The 12917-nt window shown below is 46.0% G+C and overlaps 1 protein-coding gene across 2 annotated transcripts in view; it reads left to right on the top strand.

Annotated features, from left to right (window-relative positions):
- Positions 1–11779, top strand: part of GCNT2 (glucosaminyl (N-acetyl) transferase 2 (I blood group)) — a 35188-nt gene extending 23409 nt beyond the window's left edge. The window contains exons 1-3 of one of the 2 annotated variants that reach the window (XM_028737748.2): positions 902–2230; positions 9825–9917; positions 11199–11779. In XM_028737748.2, coding sequence (XP_028593581.2) covers positions 1123–2230; positions 9825–9917; positions 11199–11389 — 1392 coding nt within the window. In that variant the 5' untranslated portion in view covers positions 902–1122 and the 3' untranslated portion in view covers positions 11390–11779. Of the gene's footprint in view, positions 1–901; positions 2231–9824; positions 9918–11198 lie in introns of those variants that run through there. The other variant, XM_077933297.1, reaches the window with a different exon arrangement.
- The last annotated feature ends 1138 nt before the right edge of the window (positions 11780–12917 follow it).

Here is a 12917-nt window from a genome sequence, read left to right as displayed (position 1 = left end):
GAGAAGTAGCCAGTTTCAGTGCATTTCTGCAGAAGACGGAGGGATGTCCAACGCCATATGGCAAAATTTGATGCCTTCCATGGTACATAGGCCTACCAACTGAAGATAAAACACCTGATGCATCTCATGACTGGTCCATGACTGTCATCTGTTAGTCTTCAAGGTGCCATAAGACTCTTTTAAGGTATTCATTTATATTCGTGTAAACGTGGATATGAAGAACAGAGGTTTTGGTGACTGAAGTATAAAAGACATGTGGCGTAAACGGTGGAAGTCTTTTAAAACATTTTAATTAAGGCTGATATCTTGCAAGATGGAAATATATAGCCATATGCAAGTATAGATCTGAAACTGTTGTTTATGGTGAACACTTCTATTTTCTAAATTTCCATTTTAATTTTTTCTTTCTTCTTTTCTTCCTTTATTCCTTTTTTCTTTCTTCGTTTATTCTTTTTCCCCTCCCCCTCTTTCTTTCTGAATATTACTTTATAGATGTATAAATAACTATGTTTATGTGTGTATGTATGAAATTTGTTTCGTATTTCTTTTCTTATTTGATATTCTTTTTTTGTATTTCATAAAATTTATAAGAAAAAATAAAAATATATATTCGTGTAAACGTGGCTTGCTCAATGGAAAGAAGACCCTGGGTTGCTGTTCAGCTCTTTGTTTCCCAATATGCTCGCCTTGGCTTGCAGGCCTTCTTCTCCCTCCTTCACCCTGAGGGTTTCCCTTTCACATGCTAAGCGGGTCGGGCGCCCCAAACCTGCTCCACGCGCGCCCGGAGGATTCGGGCCCAAAACCGACAGGTGGGCGGGGAAGCCGCGGCGCCAGCAGCCAATCACACGGCCGGGAGCAAAGAAGAAGCCCGTTCCCCGAAGGCGGGGCCGAGCCGCTGAACCAAAGGGCTACCAAAGAAGAGCCGGCGAGGAGTCCGGCGAGGAGCGCGCGCAAAGAAGAGGCGGCAAAGAGAGAGGCTCTCGCGCCTCTGCGCTCTGAGGGAACGCACAGCCTGCTTCCATTGGGGCCGCTAGGAAGAGGCAGCCCGGCGAACAGGCTGAGCGAACACAAAAACCCTGCCTTGGCGACCTCGCTAGCCGTGGGCATGTGGGAAGAAGCCCCATGCAGCGCGGCGGCGCCCAGCTGAGGAGCCGCATGCCTCGCGCGCAGCAGGGCTGCAGCCGGCGGGAGCTCCTTCCTGAGGCGGCCGGCGGGGGGAAAGGCGCGCTGCGCCTGGCGGCTTGGGCGTCGCGCGCCACAATGCTGCCTCGCAGGCTCTCCTACCTTCTGGTAGCGCTCGCCCTCAGCAGCCTGACGGCGTTGCTGGTTTTCCTCCGCGGCCAGCCCGGCCCTCCGGGTCCCAAGGAGGAGGCCCGGCGGCCGCGGGGTCAGCAGCCCCGGCAGCAGCCCCAGCCTGGGAGAGAAGGCGACTTCCTCCGCGGGGCTTGCGGCGCCCTGGCCGCTGAGGAGAAGGCGTTCGTGTGGGGCAACCACCTGCGCACGCCCTTCGGGCAGTCGCCCGGCTGCGCCGAGTACGTGGAGGGCAGCCACTACGTCACGCGAGCCCTCTCGGAGGAAGAGGTCGCCTTCCCGCTCGCCTACGTCATCACCCTCCACAAAGAGTTCGCCACGTTCGAAAGAGTCTTCCGCGCGCTTTACGCGCCCCAGAACGTGTACTGCGTCCACGTGGACGAGAAGGTGTCCGGCGACTACAAGCAGAGCGTGGAGAGGCTGGTGGGCTGCTTCCCCAACGCCTTCCTCGTGTCCAAAGCCGAGCCGGTCATTTACGCGGGGATCTCGCGTCTCCAGGCCGACCTGAACTGCATGAAGGACTTGCTGCGCTCCGAGGTCCGCTGGAAGTATGTCCTCAACATGTGCGGCCAAGACTTCCCCTTGAAAACCAACAGGGAAGTCGTCCGCCACCTGAAAAGCTTCAAAGGGAAGAACATCACCCCCGGCATCCTCCCTCCTGAGCCGATCACCGTAAGGACCAAGTACGTTTACAAGGAGCACATAGGCAGAGAGTCCTCTTACATGAAAAGGACTGGTACCCTCAAATCACCTGCGCCCCACAATCTGACAATTTACTTTGGCTCTGCCTACATTGCCCTCACCAGGCCGTTTGTGGAGTTCCTTTTCCAGGACAAACGGGCCCTCGATTTGCTGGAATGGTCCAAGGACACCTACAGTCCGGATGAACATTACTGGGTGACGCTCAACAGGATACCAGGTACGTTAATGGCATCTGGCAGTTTCTGATTTGGGTGGTTTCTGGTCTCCCAAGGCGCGCGTATTTTCTTTTGTCCTGTAGGTAGGACTTGCTTGCTAAGAGCATTTCCAGATGGAGCCTCTTTAGCGTGGGAAATAATTCACTGCATCTCTCAGAATTCCAACTGTGAGCTGTCCAAACCACAGAGCAAAACCCTGTACAGCTTTCCACCTTGCTTTTATTTTTCAAGGACACATTTCCCACCCTTTCCAGTTCAAAAATAAATCACATTGTTCCCAGTGGTGCAGGGAATAATTGCCTGGATACAGGCACCGCTGTTAAGGGTTGATCACACAGGACCCAAGATTATTGAGCTCTGTAGTAATAACAGCATATGGAACTTAGTTCAAAGTCCTGCCCAACTTGGTAGATGCAGGATGAGAGGACAATGCCTCTTTCTTATAGATGGACAGATGTATCAGAAAGAAGGAAGTAGTGAAGTTTCCCAATAATCTTGTCCTGGGGCTATTTAATGTAATTTATTTGTGCGTGATCTGGAATTGAGGGTAAGCAGTGAGGTAGCCAGGATGAAAACTCAAGGAGGTAAAGCGCTGCAAAAGAATCTCACCAAATCTACGCCTGCAGGTGAGAAAAGGGAAAATGAAAGTGAATGTAAGTAGGTGTAAAATGATGCATATCTGGGGCAACCACACACACACAGCTTTCCATATGCACTTATGGGATCTGAGCTGGCTGTGATTAACAGCACCACAGGTATGTCTGGAATGCCTGCCAGTGGCTGTTAACATGAAAACTAACAGTGCAGTGATATGCCTATCTATTTAGAAGTAAGCTTCATTGAGTTAGGTATTGCCACCTAAATGTTAGAGCCTCCATGCCTCTCAAAACCAGTTGCTGGGTAACTTACAAAGGCGATGAGCTGTTGCCTCCACATTTTACATTTTTGGGCTTCCCTAGTGCATCTCCTTTCGAGGAAAGGTTAAGCTTAGCAGGAGAAAACCATGAGTAAGGAGAGGGTGGCATGATAGAGATGTGTAAAATTATGCGGAATGTGGAGAAAGCAGACAAACTTATTTCCTCCATCTTTCATAATGCGATAACTTGGGTTGCTTCAAATTAAGCTAAGAGTTGGAAGATTCAGGGCAGACAAAAAGGAATCACTTTTTCCACACAAAACCAAGCTAAAATATGTGGTTCATGTGATTTTACCATTGAAAAAGTGAATCCGTTCCTTTTGGCAATTGAAAACCTTAATTCCATGACAAGTTTGTAGCAAATGAATGGGCTGTGATGCTCCTAGCAACTGACAAAGCTCTATGAAACATTGCGTTAAGTGTTGAAATCGAGAAATGATATAATACTGTGCTTGATGGCAGGACCTAGGGCTCAGAACAGGCATGCAAACTTGGACTCCAAGCATGTTGATTATGGAAAAGATAAACAAATAAACCTGATATTGTGCTAGGCTTAACATATTTTAACAACGTCAGAATATTTTCAATGTTGTCTCCCTTGGTTACCTCATGTGGTCAGAAGAATGTGTGCAGTATATATTCGTTATGGTCTTCTGGTTTGTGATGCATTTCATTGCAGTAGTTGCAGTGATTTGGGGTGTCACACAGAATGTGAGGCACTCTCCCAAATCTTGCTTCAAAGGGAAACTCCACTCAGAGGCTTCCTAGCTTCATTTGCAGTGCCGGCCATGCCTCTATGCTGGCTTCATGCTGCATTCTCAGTAGAGTGTTATCTTTGGGTACTGAACCAGATAGTAAATCACACTTTCCTTTGACTTATAGAATCATAGAACTGTACAGTTGGAAGGGATCATGAGGGTCATCTAGTCCAAACCCCAGTAATATATACACTCCCCCCTCCCCACTTGTAGGTTATATAGTGGGTAAGCTTTAGACATAAAATGTGTCGTGAGATGCAACATGAAGATGCAAATGTGGCTGGTCATTCCACCATTTTCTACAGACCCTCATTCACTCCCCCGCCCCCCAATTTCCCCCCTTTTCTTATTTATTGAATCAGTCTTATTGTAGCCCACTCCCCCCCCCCCCCAAGTTTTCACTTTTCCTCTGAGAAAGATGTTTTCTTCATCTAACAGCCTGCTACCTTTGCTCTTTTGGTTGGGTACTACACAGTGGCCATACCAGCTCCCTGAAGGTACGGTAATAGCTAGTTAGTTGCCTCCTCTAACAAGCCCAGGCAGGTGAATTGGGCCTGTGGAGCAGCGTGGTTGCTATTATTGTCCATGCATCCTAGACACAGGAACATTTGGCACAGAGGGAATTCTCAGTGCCCTTGCCTTTTCTTCCTTTCAGATCTCTGGTTTCTCTTATTAATGTTGCTTCCCGAAAGAAATAAAATTGCAGAAGCTTTGTTCACCTGTGTGTGTGTGTGTGTGTGTGTGTGTGTGTGTGTGCACGCGCGCAATTTGAATTTGCACACTATTTTCCAAAGAAATATAATAGAACTTGAAAGAGGGGGACCCACCTCCAGTACATAAAGAAGGTTATTAGATGTCAGTGTCTTAATGCATTTCTGATAACTCAAAGGGATGTATCTGACTCGCCCACACTCACAGCTGACCTAATGAAATCAATAGTCTTAAGTTAATTGCATTTGATTTAAATCCATTCATTTCAGTGGGTCTACTCTGTGTATGTCTTGAATATAACTCAGTACAGGAGATTCCTGCAAAAGAAATACTGTATTTTGCCAAGAAACTTCTGTAGGTGCTCTGGCCAACTGATGATCTTGGAACATAAGAACCTCTACTGGATCAGGCCAATGGCCGAAATGGTTCTGTTGTTGTTGTTGTTTAGTTGTTTAGTCGTGTCCCACGCTTCGTGACCCCATGGACCAGAGCACGCCAGGCACTCCTGTCTTCCACTGTCTTCCGCAGTTTGGTCAAACTCATGCTGGTAGCTTCGAGAACACTGTCCAGCCACCTCGTCCTCTGTCGTCCCCTTCACCTTGTGCCATCCATCTTTCCCAACATCAGGGTCTGTTCTTGTAGTGGTCAACTAAATGCTTGTGGGAAGCACATAAGCAGAGCCTGAGCACAAGAGCACTTCCTCGACCTCAGCCCCCAGCAACTGATATTCAGAGGTATAGTGCTTCTGATAGTGGAGGTGCAACATGATCATCATGGCTAGTAGCCACTGATAGTCTTATCCTCCATGAATTTGTCTGATTTTCTAAATCAACCAAGTTGGTGGCCTTCACTGCCCACTGTGGGAGTGAGTTCCAGCATTTAACAGTGTGCATTGCTGAAGAATATCAACAATGGCCTTCATGGTGGAACTGGATGATTACTGTACTGGGTGCTGAAGCTTTCGAAAGGCACAGATTGCAGAATTATCTCATAAATCTGTTCGTTGGACTAAAAGGTCTGCTATGAATGTTCTGTAAACCTTGGGACCTCACAAATCAGGTTGTTCTGTGGTTTTGTGGCATGGAACATGTTGCTTTTCTGATGTTGTTAAATTCCATCTCCCATGAGACCCGGCTAGCGTCTTAGTGTATTTTTGGTCTCTGTGGAAGCCGCCCAGAGTGGCTGGGGAAACCCAGCCAGATGGGCGGGGTACAAATAATAAATTATTATTATTATTATTATTATTATTATTATTATTATTATTATTAGCATGGCCAATGGTCAAGGGCTGTAGGAGCTTTAGTCCAGCAACACTTGACAAACTGGACTCTGGCACACAAAGGCTTGTGCCATTACAAATTTGTCATTTTTTGCTGCAGTGGAGCAGCATCACTATCCCTTTGGAAACAGGACTGTGGAGAGGCAGAGAAGCTGAGCATCAGCACAAAGCAGGGATGGGGAAGCTGTAGCCCTCCAGTGCAGCCAATGGTCAAAGATGATGGGAGTAGGGGCCCAGGAGCATCCGGGGGACCATCAGTCCCCATCCCTGGCAGTCTGCAGAACATGAGACTCCTAATCTCAGGGTCGTGGGTTTGAGCCCTATCTTGGGCAAAAAAACTCCTTGCAGGGGGTTGGACGAGATGACCCACGTGGTCCCTTCCAACTCTGCAGCTTCTATGATCAGCCAACCAATCCTTCTAGGAATGCCCATGATGAGCAACCTGGTGAAGTAGCACAACCGCCCTGGCTGAAGCACACAACAGCTTTGATGTATCTCAACAGTACTTGCTACTTGTTGTGTAATTCATTTTCTAAGAGCCCAGCCCAGCTACTTTTCCTGACCTTTAAACCTCCCCTGAGGGCACTCCTTTGTTAGGAGCATTGCAAAGTGCTCATACTTGTCACCTGGGGTAAAGTAATGTTTCAACTATCTTTCAAATTATACCCTTTGGCAAAAAAAGAAAAGAAAACCTTGGATCTTGTGAAAGCTACACTGGCTGGAAAGACAGGTCAGCCCACCTGAGAGCTTCTGTTTCGCCCTTTCCATTGCTCCAAGCTATTTCCCAATCTTCAAGAGTGGAACCTGAACAACAACGAAATGTCCAGATATTTACATGTCCTTTCATCCATTTCCTAGGGGGCAAATGAGCCAGAGAAAAGGAAGCAAGGATCTTAGGCATAACCTTGGGGTAGGGGTGGGGAACAAAGTGTTTGGATGCCAGAAGTGAATCCAACACAGGTTTGAGATAGCATAAAATTGGTTTCACCATGATGAGATTTCCAAAGAAGCTGGCCTGAGGATTATAGTTTGGGGGGATGTCCCAAGTAGTACTCACCTGAAAACCCCCCAAAATTCCATTGGACTGCTGCTATTATTAGTTTATCTGCAGTGACTTTGATACAAAATAAGGTTCCCATATTTTTCTTGGCCTCCAGCAGTCTCCTATACACAAACTCCAGAAAAAGCCTCATGAACAATAAATATACATACATACGCACATCATTTTTTTGGATGCATTTCTATAGTTAAAACCATGCTCAAGGCAGCTTACAATATGAAAAAGAAACCAGAATTACAAAAGTTGAGAGAAACAATAAATAACACACATCAAAAAGCACACAACCAAATTGAACAGTTCCAAGATAAATCATAGTAAGATAGCCCAGAATATGGTCTCTGGCCTCTTCAGCAGCCTTAGCGTTTGTAGCTGGAGTCAGTCAGGGCCCCTCCCTCCCAGACCAGGTGGGAAAAGGCCTGCAAGGCAGGGAGGCAAGGTCTTCCAGGACTCACAGCCAATATGGAATCATCCAAAACAAGGCTTTGATCCTAAGCTAAGTTGACTGAAGGAAGTACATAGAAAGAGCATTTCTGTCCTTTCCTTCTGCCACTCTTCACACCCACATTTGCCAAGGCAGTGCCAAAGTGACTGCTGCCTCCAGGCCACCTCTGCCATCAGCAAAGCAGACTCGAGGAATCTGTGGCCTTCCAGATCTTGGTTGCGGGACTCCAAACTTCCATCAGCTGCAGCACCCTGCAGGGCCAGTGATTGGGGATGATAGGAGTTGTAACCCAGCGACATCCGGGAGGCCACAGGCTCCCCAGCCTAGCATTAAACCCAGTGCGGTGGGATGACTTGGGGGCCCTTCATGCAACTTTGCTGCGGTACCTAGCAGGTTGATAGACCAGCTAATAACCTGGGATTATTCTTTTTTATTCCTCTTGCTTGAAAACTAGCCCCACAATGACAGTCTTCCAAACTCAGTAGGCTATTCCTCTTCCATTGATTGTGGCGAGTAATGCCACAAGCACCAGAATGCCACTAGTTAAGGTTTGTTGTAGGGATGTGTAACCTTGGAGTTACTTACCATTTTTAATGAGATTCAGTTTCATTGGGGAACAAAGGAAGCCAACTAAGTATATCATCTAAGAATCAGTTCAGTATATATATCTGTGGTATTTGGAAGCTTAGCTGCTGAGCAGTGTCCTTGCAACACGCTGGGAATTATTATTGTGATCAGCCGACGCTGAGAGTCAGGAAAGAAGCCCATCTGCTTCTACCATAGGAAGGAAGTGGAAATATGGGGTTGAGAGTAAGTGACATTTATTGAGCATAATTTGCTGTTGCAGGTTTGTTGCAGAATGTTGTGCGTTGATTCTACTATTGCGTTGTAAATAATCTTATGCATGCCCTGTCTACTGTTACCTTAGTGCTTTCCCTCTACCCCAGAGATGGGTAAACAAGCAGATCAGAATCTGCTGGTAGATGTTTGTGTGATCTGTAGTAGATAGCCCTGGCTTTCTGACTCCCAGTTGCTTAACAACAGGAAGTAAAAGATGCAAGTTAAAAAACAAAATTCTCTGGGAGGAATTCAACATCATTATATGGCTAGCGGTGCATTTAGGGCAGTGTGACTGGTTCCCCTGCACTGGGCGCCAAGCCTAGGGGGTGCTGCAGGACATTGCAACTATAACGTAGTGAATTGAGCAGAACAGAAGATGAGAAGTGGGGGGTGCTGAATTTTGGGCCCACACAGAGCACTGCTGAAATTTGAAAGATCAAAATCTGCCTCTGCTATGGCCATTGTTCCACCAGTGCAAACATTTCAGTTTGCCAGGTGGAAGAGTCCCCCATCTCCCCCTTGCACTGTTTTTTTAGGAGGGTTCTCCCACCCACCTACTGAACCAATTTTGGGGGCACAAGGACAGGGGTAAGCAGCTCTGCATTACTAGAAGTCTTTGTGTGGGCTTCTGTTAGCAAGGCTCATTTGCCGAATCTTTCCCTCTGTGTTGTTCACCTATAACAGGCTTCCTCAACCTTGGCCCTCCAGATGTTTTTTGAGACTACAATTCCCATCATCCCTGACCACTGGTCCTGCTAGCTAGGGATCATGGGAGTTGTAGGCCAAAACCATCTGGAGGGCCGAGATTGAGGAAGCCTGACCTATAACATATTCATATTCATTGGTTCCCTTTTACCATATCTTAGTGCAACCCTGTGGGGTAGTTTTAGAGGTTTGTGCTTAGAATCCTTAATCTGCAGTAACTCAATACATATATACACCTGGAGAATTTGGGCTACAGTAGGTAAGGCTCCCATGCTCCAAAAGCACCGTTTTGCATTGTTCTGCAGCTGCTATTTTGCACCGGCTCTGATTGGTGGACCTTTGGGCCATAGTAAAAATGAAGTAGATGCCACAAATTTCACCTTTGCTGTACTCCATTCATGCCTGTGTGCAGTGCAACCAGTTCTGTTGACTCTCAGCATTTCTTCCAAAAGTTGGTATTGGGTCCAGGAACACAAACATTCCTCATGGCATTTGCAGGACGTATCATAAGCAGCACATGCAGACTGACCGGAGATAGTATTTCCTCCAGGCTCGTTCTTGTGCATGGACATTCAACTTTGTTTTACTGCAGGGTTCACAGGTCGACAGGAAAACCATACCTCCCTTTGTGATGCAGAAACTATTTGTACAGCTGGAGATTTTGGAAGTAACTTTTAGAGATCAGGATATGTGTGTTGTTTTTAACACAAGCTGGCTCGGGCAAAAGCCAGAGGCTTCCAAATAAAAACCTTTGCGTCTGAAGAAACTGAGATGAATGAGGATCTCCAACAGGGTGGCACAACAGTGTTCACTTCTTCAAGAGCGAACCACCTCATTTTAAGAATAAGACTTATCTTTCTCTTGTGTTCTCTCTTCAACAAACAGGTGTCCCCGGCTCCATGCCAGATGGTAGATGGGAAGGTGACCTGAGAGCTGTCAAGTGGAGCAATGATGAAACTAAACATGGAGGATGTCACGGTAAAGAACACGTAGTTTTGGCATTTTGTTTCAGTCAACTGCGGGAAGCTTGATTCTCCCCAGTGATTTTTTTTCCAAAACCATTGTTAACATCCATAAAGTTGGAAAGATAAAGATCCAGTTAGCAAGGTAATAGGGTAAAATGGGACTTTGTTTTTAGTAGACCTACATAAGACTGCTCAGCTGTCTCACGTACACAAGCACACCCTTGCTCGTTTGACTATATCTGGGAACAAATCTGTAGGAGTTGGGACTGTAAAGAAAAAGAAAAGGAGAAGAAAAATCAGATGCACAGAGGTGGAGGAAAGGGAAGAGTAGGAGGCAGAAAGAGTGGCATATTGAGAGGAGGGGCAGAAGGAAGGAAGGAAGGAGTAAAGAACAGGAGAAAAACAAAGATGTAATGAGCAGAAAACTATTGACAAAATAGAAAAGAAAAGAAGAGGAGCTAGAAAGAAAATAGAAGGGAAGGCGCACAAAACAATGGTTTTGAACTGCAGCCATAGGGATATTGAACAAGCTTAGAGGAAATGACAACAAGGAGGGTGCAGCAGCCAGAATTTTCCCGGAAAGGGAACTGCCTGCTACTCCCTTCCCTCAGTAGTGGTGCATTGTCATTTTGCACAGCCCCCGGGGATGGAGCCACCAGCCAGCGTAGAGGGAAGGGGGCTGCTTGGGGACAGGGATCCAGGGTGTGGTCGTTCCACCCCTCCTGAACGTCACACCTGAAGCAAACTGCCTCCCTTTGATTCCAGACAGGGCAGTCTCCTATTTCTGCTTCCTTTCTTTATTGCTCTTTTGTCTATTTCTCTGTAGCTTTGTGTACTTTGCTCATCCAGCCATGTAGCACTCATCTCCTTGAATCTGAAAGGAAAACAAAGACGGGAATGTGGTTTTGCTACACAGCAGAGATTTCCCTCTTGCAACACAGCTCTCGTTACTATGTGGTCACATTAAATGTTTCCATTGGTGATACACTGAGCTATCATATCTCCTCTCAGTCTCCTCTTTTCCAGGCTAAACATACCCAACTCCCTCAACCTTTCCTCATAAGGCTTGGTTTCCACACCCTTAATCATCTTGGTTGCCCTCCTCTGCACACATTCCAGCCTGTCAATATCCTCCTTAAATTGTGGCAGCCAGAACTGGACACAGGAGTGGTCTGACCAACTTAAGGTCTTGGGCACAGGCATGCATTCCAGGCCCTTCCTGTCTTGTCCACACACAAAAAAGAAGAAAAGTTTTTGTGTGTGATTATTTTTTTCTCCCCCTATTCCTTTGCAGGTCGTTATGTCAGAGCCATTTGTATCTATGGAACTGGTGATCTGAAGTGGCTGCTGAAATCCAAAAGCCTTTTTGCTAACAAGTTTGAACTGGAAACATACCCACCAACCGTGGAATGCCTGGAGTTGAGTGTTAGGGAGAGAACACTCAATCAGAGTGAGATACCAGTGGAACAAAGTTGGTACCTATAGGAAAAGATACCTTTTAAGTTGATGAACAGAAACAGTCATGGAAAGCCAGCATTTTGGCTGGACCATTCATCGCACCTTGAAGCTGTGCTTCTTCAGGATACTCAATACGAGCCGTTTTTATAACACTTTGAACACCTTTGCACTAAGGCTGAAACAAGATTTCAGGGCAATCAATATATTAGCTGGACTTCCTTGATATTTTAAAGATTGCCCAGAAAAAAACACTCAGGTATTATTTATTAATACTTTGGGAACTGGTTCGTATTAACCAAGAGAAAGACAGTGACTTCAGATTTCAAGCTGGTCATGTTAGAGCTTGCCCTTTGTTACAGTCAGGTCTCACTAAGTGATGGTTCAGGTCAGTGGATTAAAATTGACGACATCTCCTCAGCTTCAGCTTTCAACTCGTTAGCTTGGCAACTTGTGCCAGCTTCTGATGTCCTACATACAAGCATTGTACTTGATACTGAATTGACCTCTGCCAACAAATTGGAAACCTGGTTCCTGGACCTCCAGGATTCTCTCAGTAGAAGGAGAACCCCACATGTTAATCTCACCTCTTTAACCCAGGAAGTATTGCATGTATGGCAGGGTAGTGTGGGAAGTCTGAATCACAGCCCCAGAGGGTTAAGTAGGAGAGTGAAATAGAAACTCAGAGATGGGAGGGCAAATGTTTCTATTGGACCAGTTGCCTGTTTACACTTGCCATATTTGGCTTGACTGTTAATTGATCCCAGAAATAAAAAAGAAAGGGGCTATCAGTGGTGTCCAGGACCTAGTTCATTAGGCCCAACTCTCTTTGTGGCAAGGAACTGTTGCTTGGGAGAAACGAGACTGCTTTATTCAGAGGAAATGAGCCTAGGCACTATTGCACACATTCTGATAAAGTTAAGCCAGTTTTTTTTTTTTGTTTTTTTTTGTTTTTTTTTTTTTTTTGTCCCAGGTGAAGCCTCCAGGGTGGCACCATTGAGAATCCCAGCCTGTGTATGTGTGTACACAAATGCACATGGGAGGTGGGATGCAAACTGGGTCTTTGACTCGGGTGAAATAAAGTCTAGTTTCACCTCTGGTTAAGCAGAAGTCATTTCCACTTCTGAAAACATTTCTGCCCACAATCTAAATCTCCCAACTTCTGGGATTTAGAGAGAAGACAGAAAAGGTGATTAAGAAGTGCTTAAAAGCATTGGGGAGAAAGCTAAATAGCCCAGAGACATTTCTCTCTCCAGATGTTAAGATTATAAGATTACACACACACACACACACACACACACATTTTGTGCATGATTCCAAACTTCTCCCCATAAAAATGCAGAAGGGAGTGGTGGTTGGAATCTTGCACAAAATGTTTTATCCATCCCAATGTCCACCAGCTCTTCTGAATGCTTGAAAAAGGTGTGTTAACATTTGGGGTTGATGGATTTGTTAATAAAATGTCCACTTTGAAAACAGCCCTTCAACTTGTGATACAATTTTAGTTAAGCTCTTGCTGTGAAACATAACCTGTCTCAGATGTGATCCATTGACTGCT

Source organism: Podarcis muralis, chromosome 8 (genome assembly GCF_964188315.1).
Source record: "Podarcis muralis chromosome 8, rPodMur119.hap1.1, whole genome shotgun sequence".
Classification (NCBI taxonomy): Eukaryota; Metazoa; Chordata; class Lepidosauria; order Squamata; family Lacertidae; genus Podarcis; species Podarcis muralis.
The sequence above is the reverse complement of the archived record's forward strand: the minus strand, read 5'-3'. Positions and strand labels throughout refer to the sequence as shown.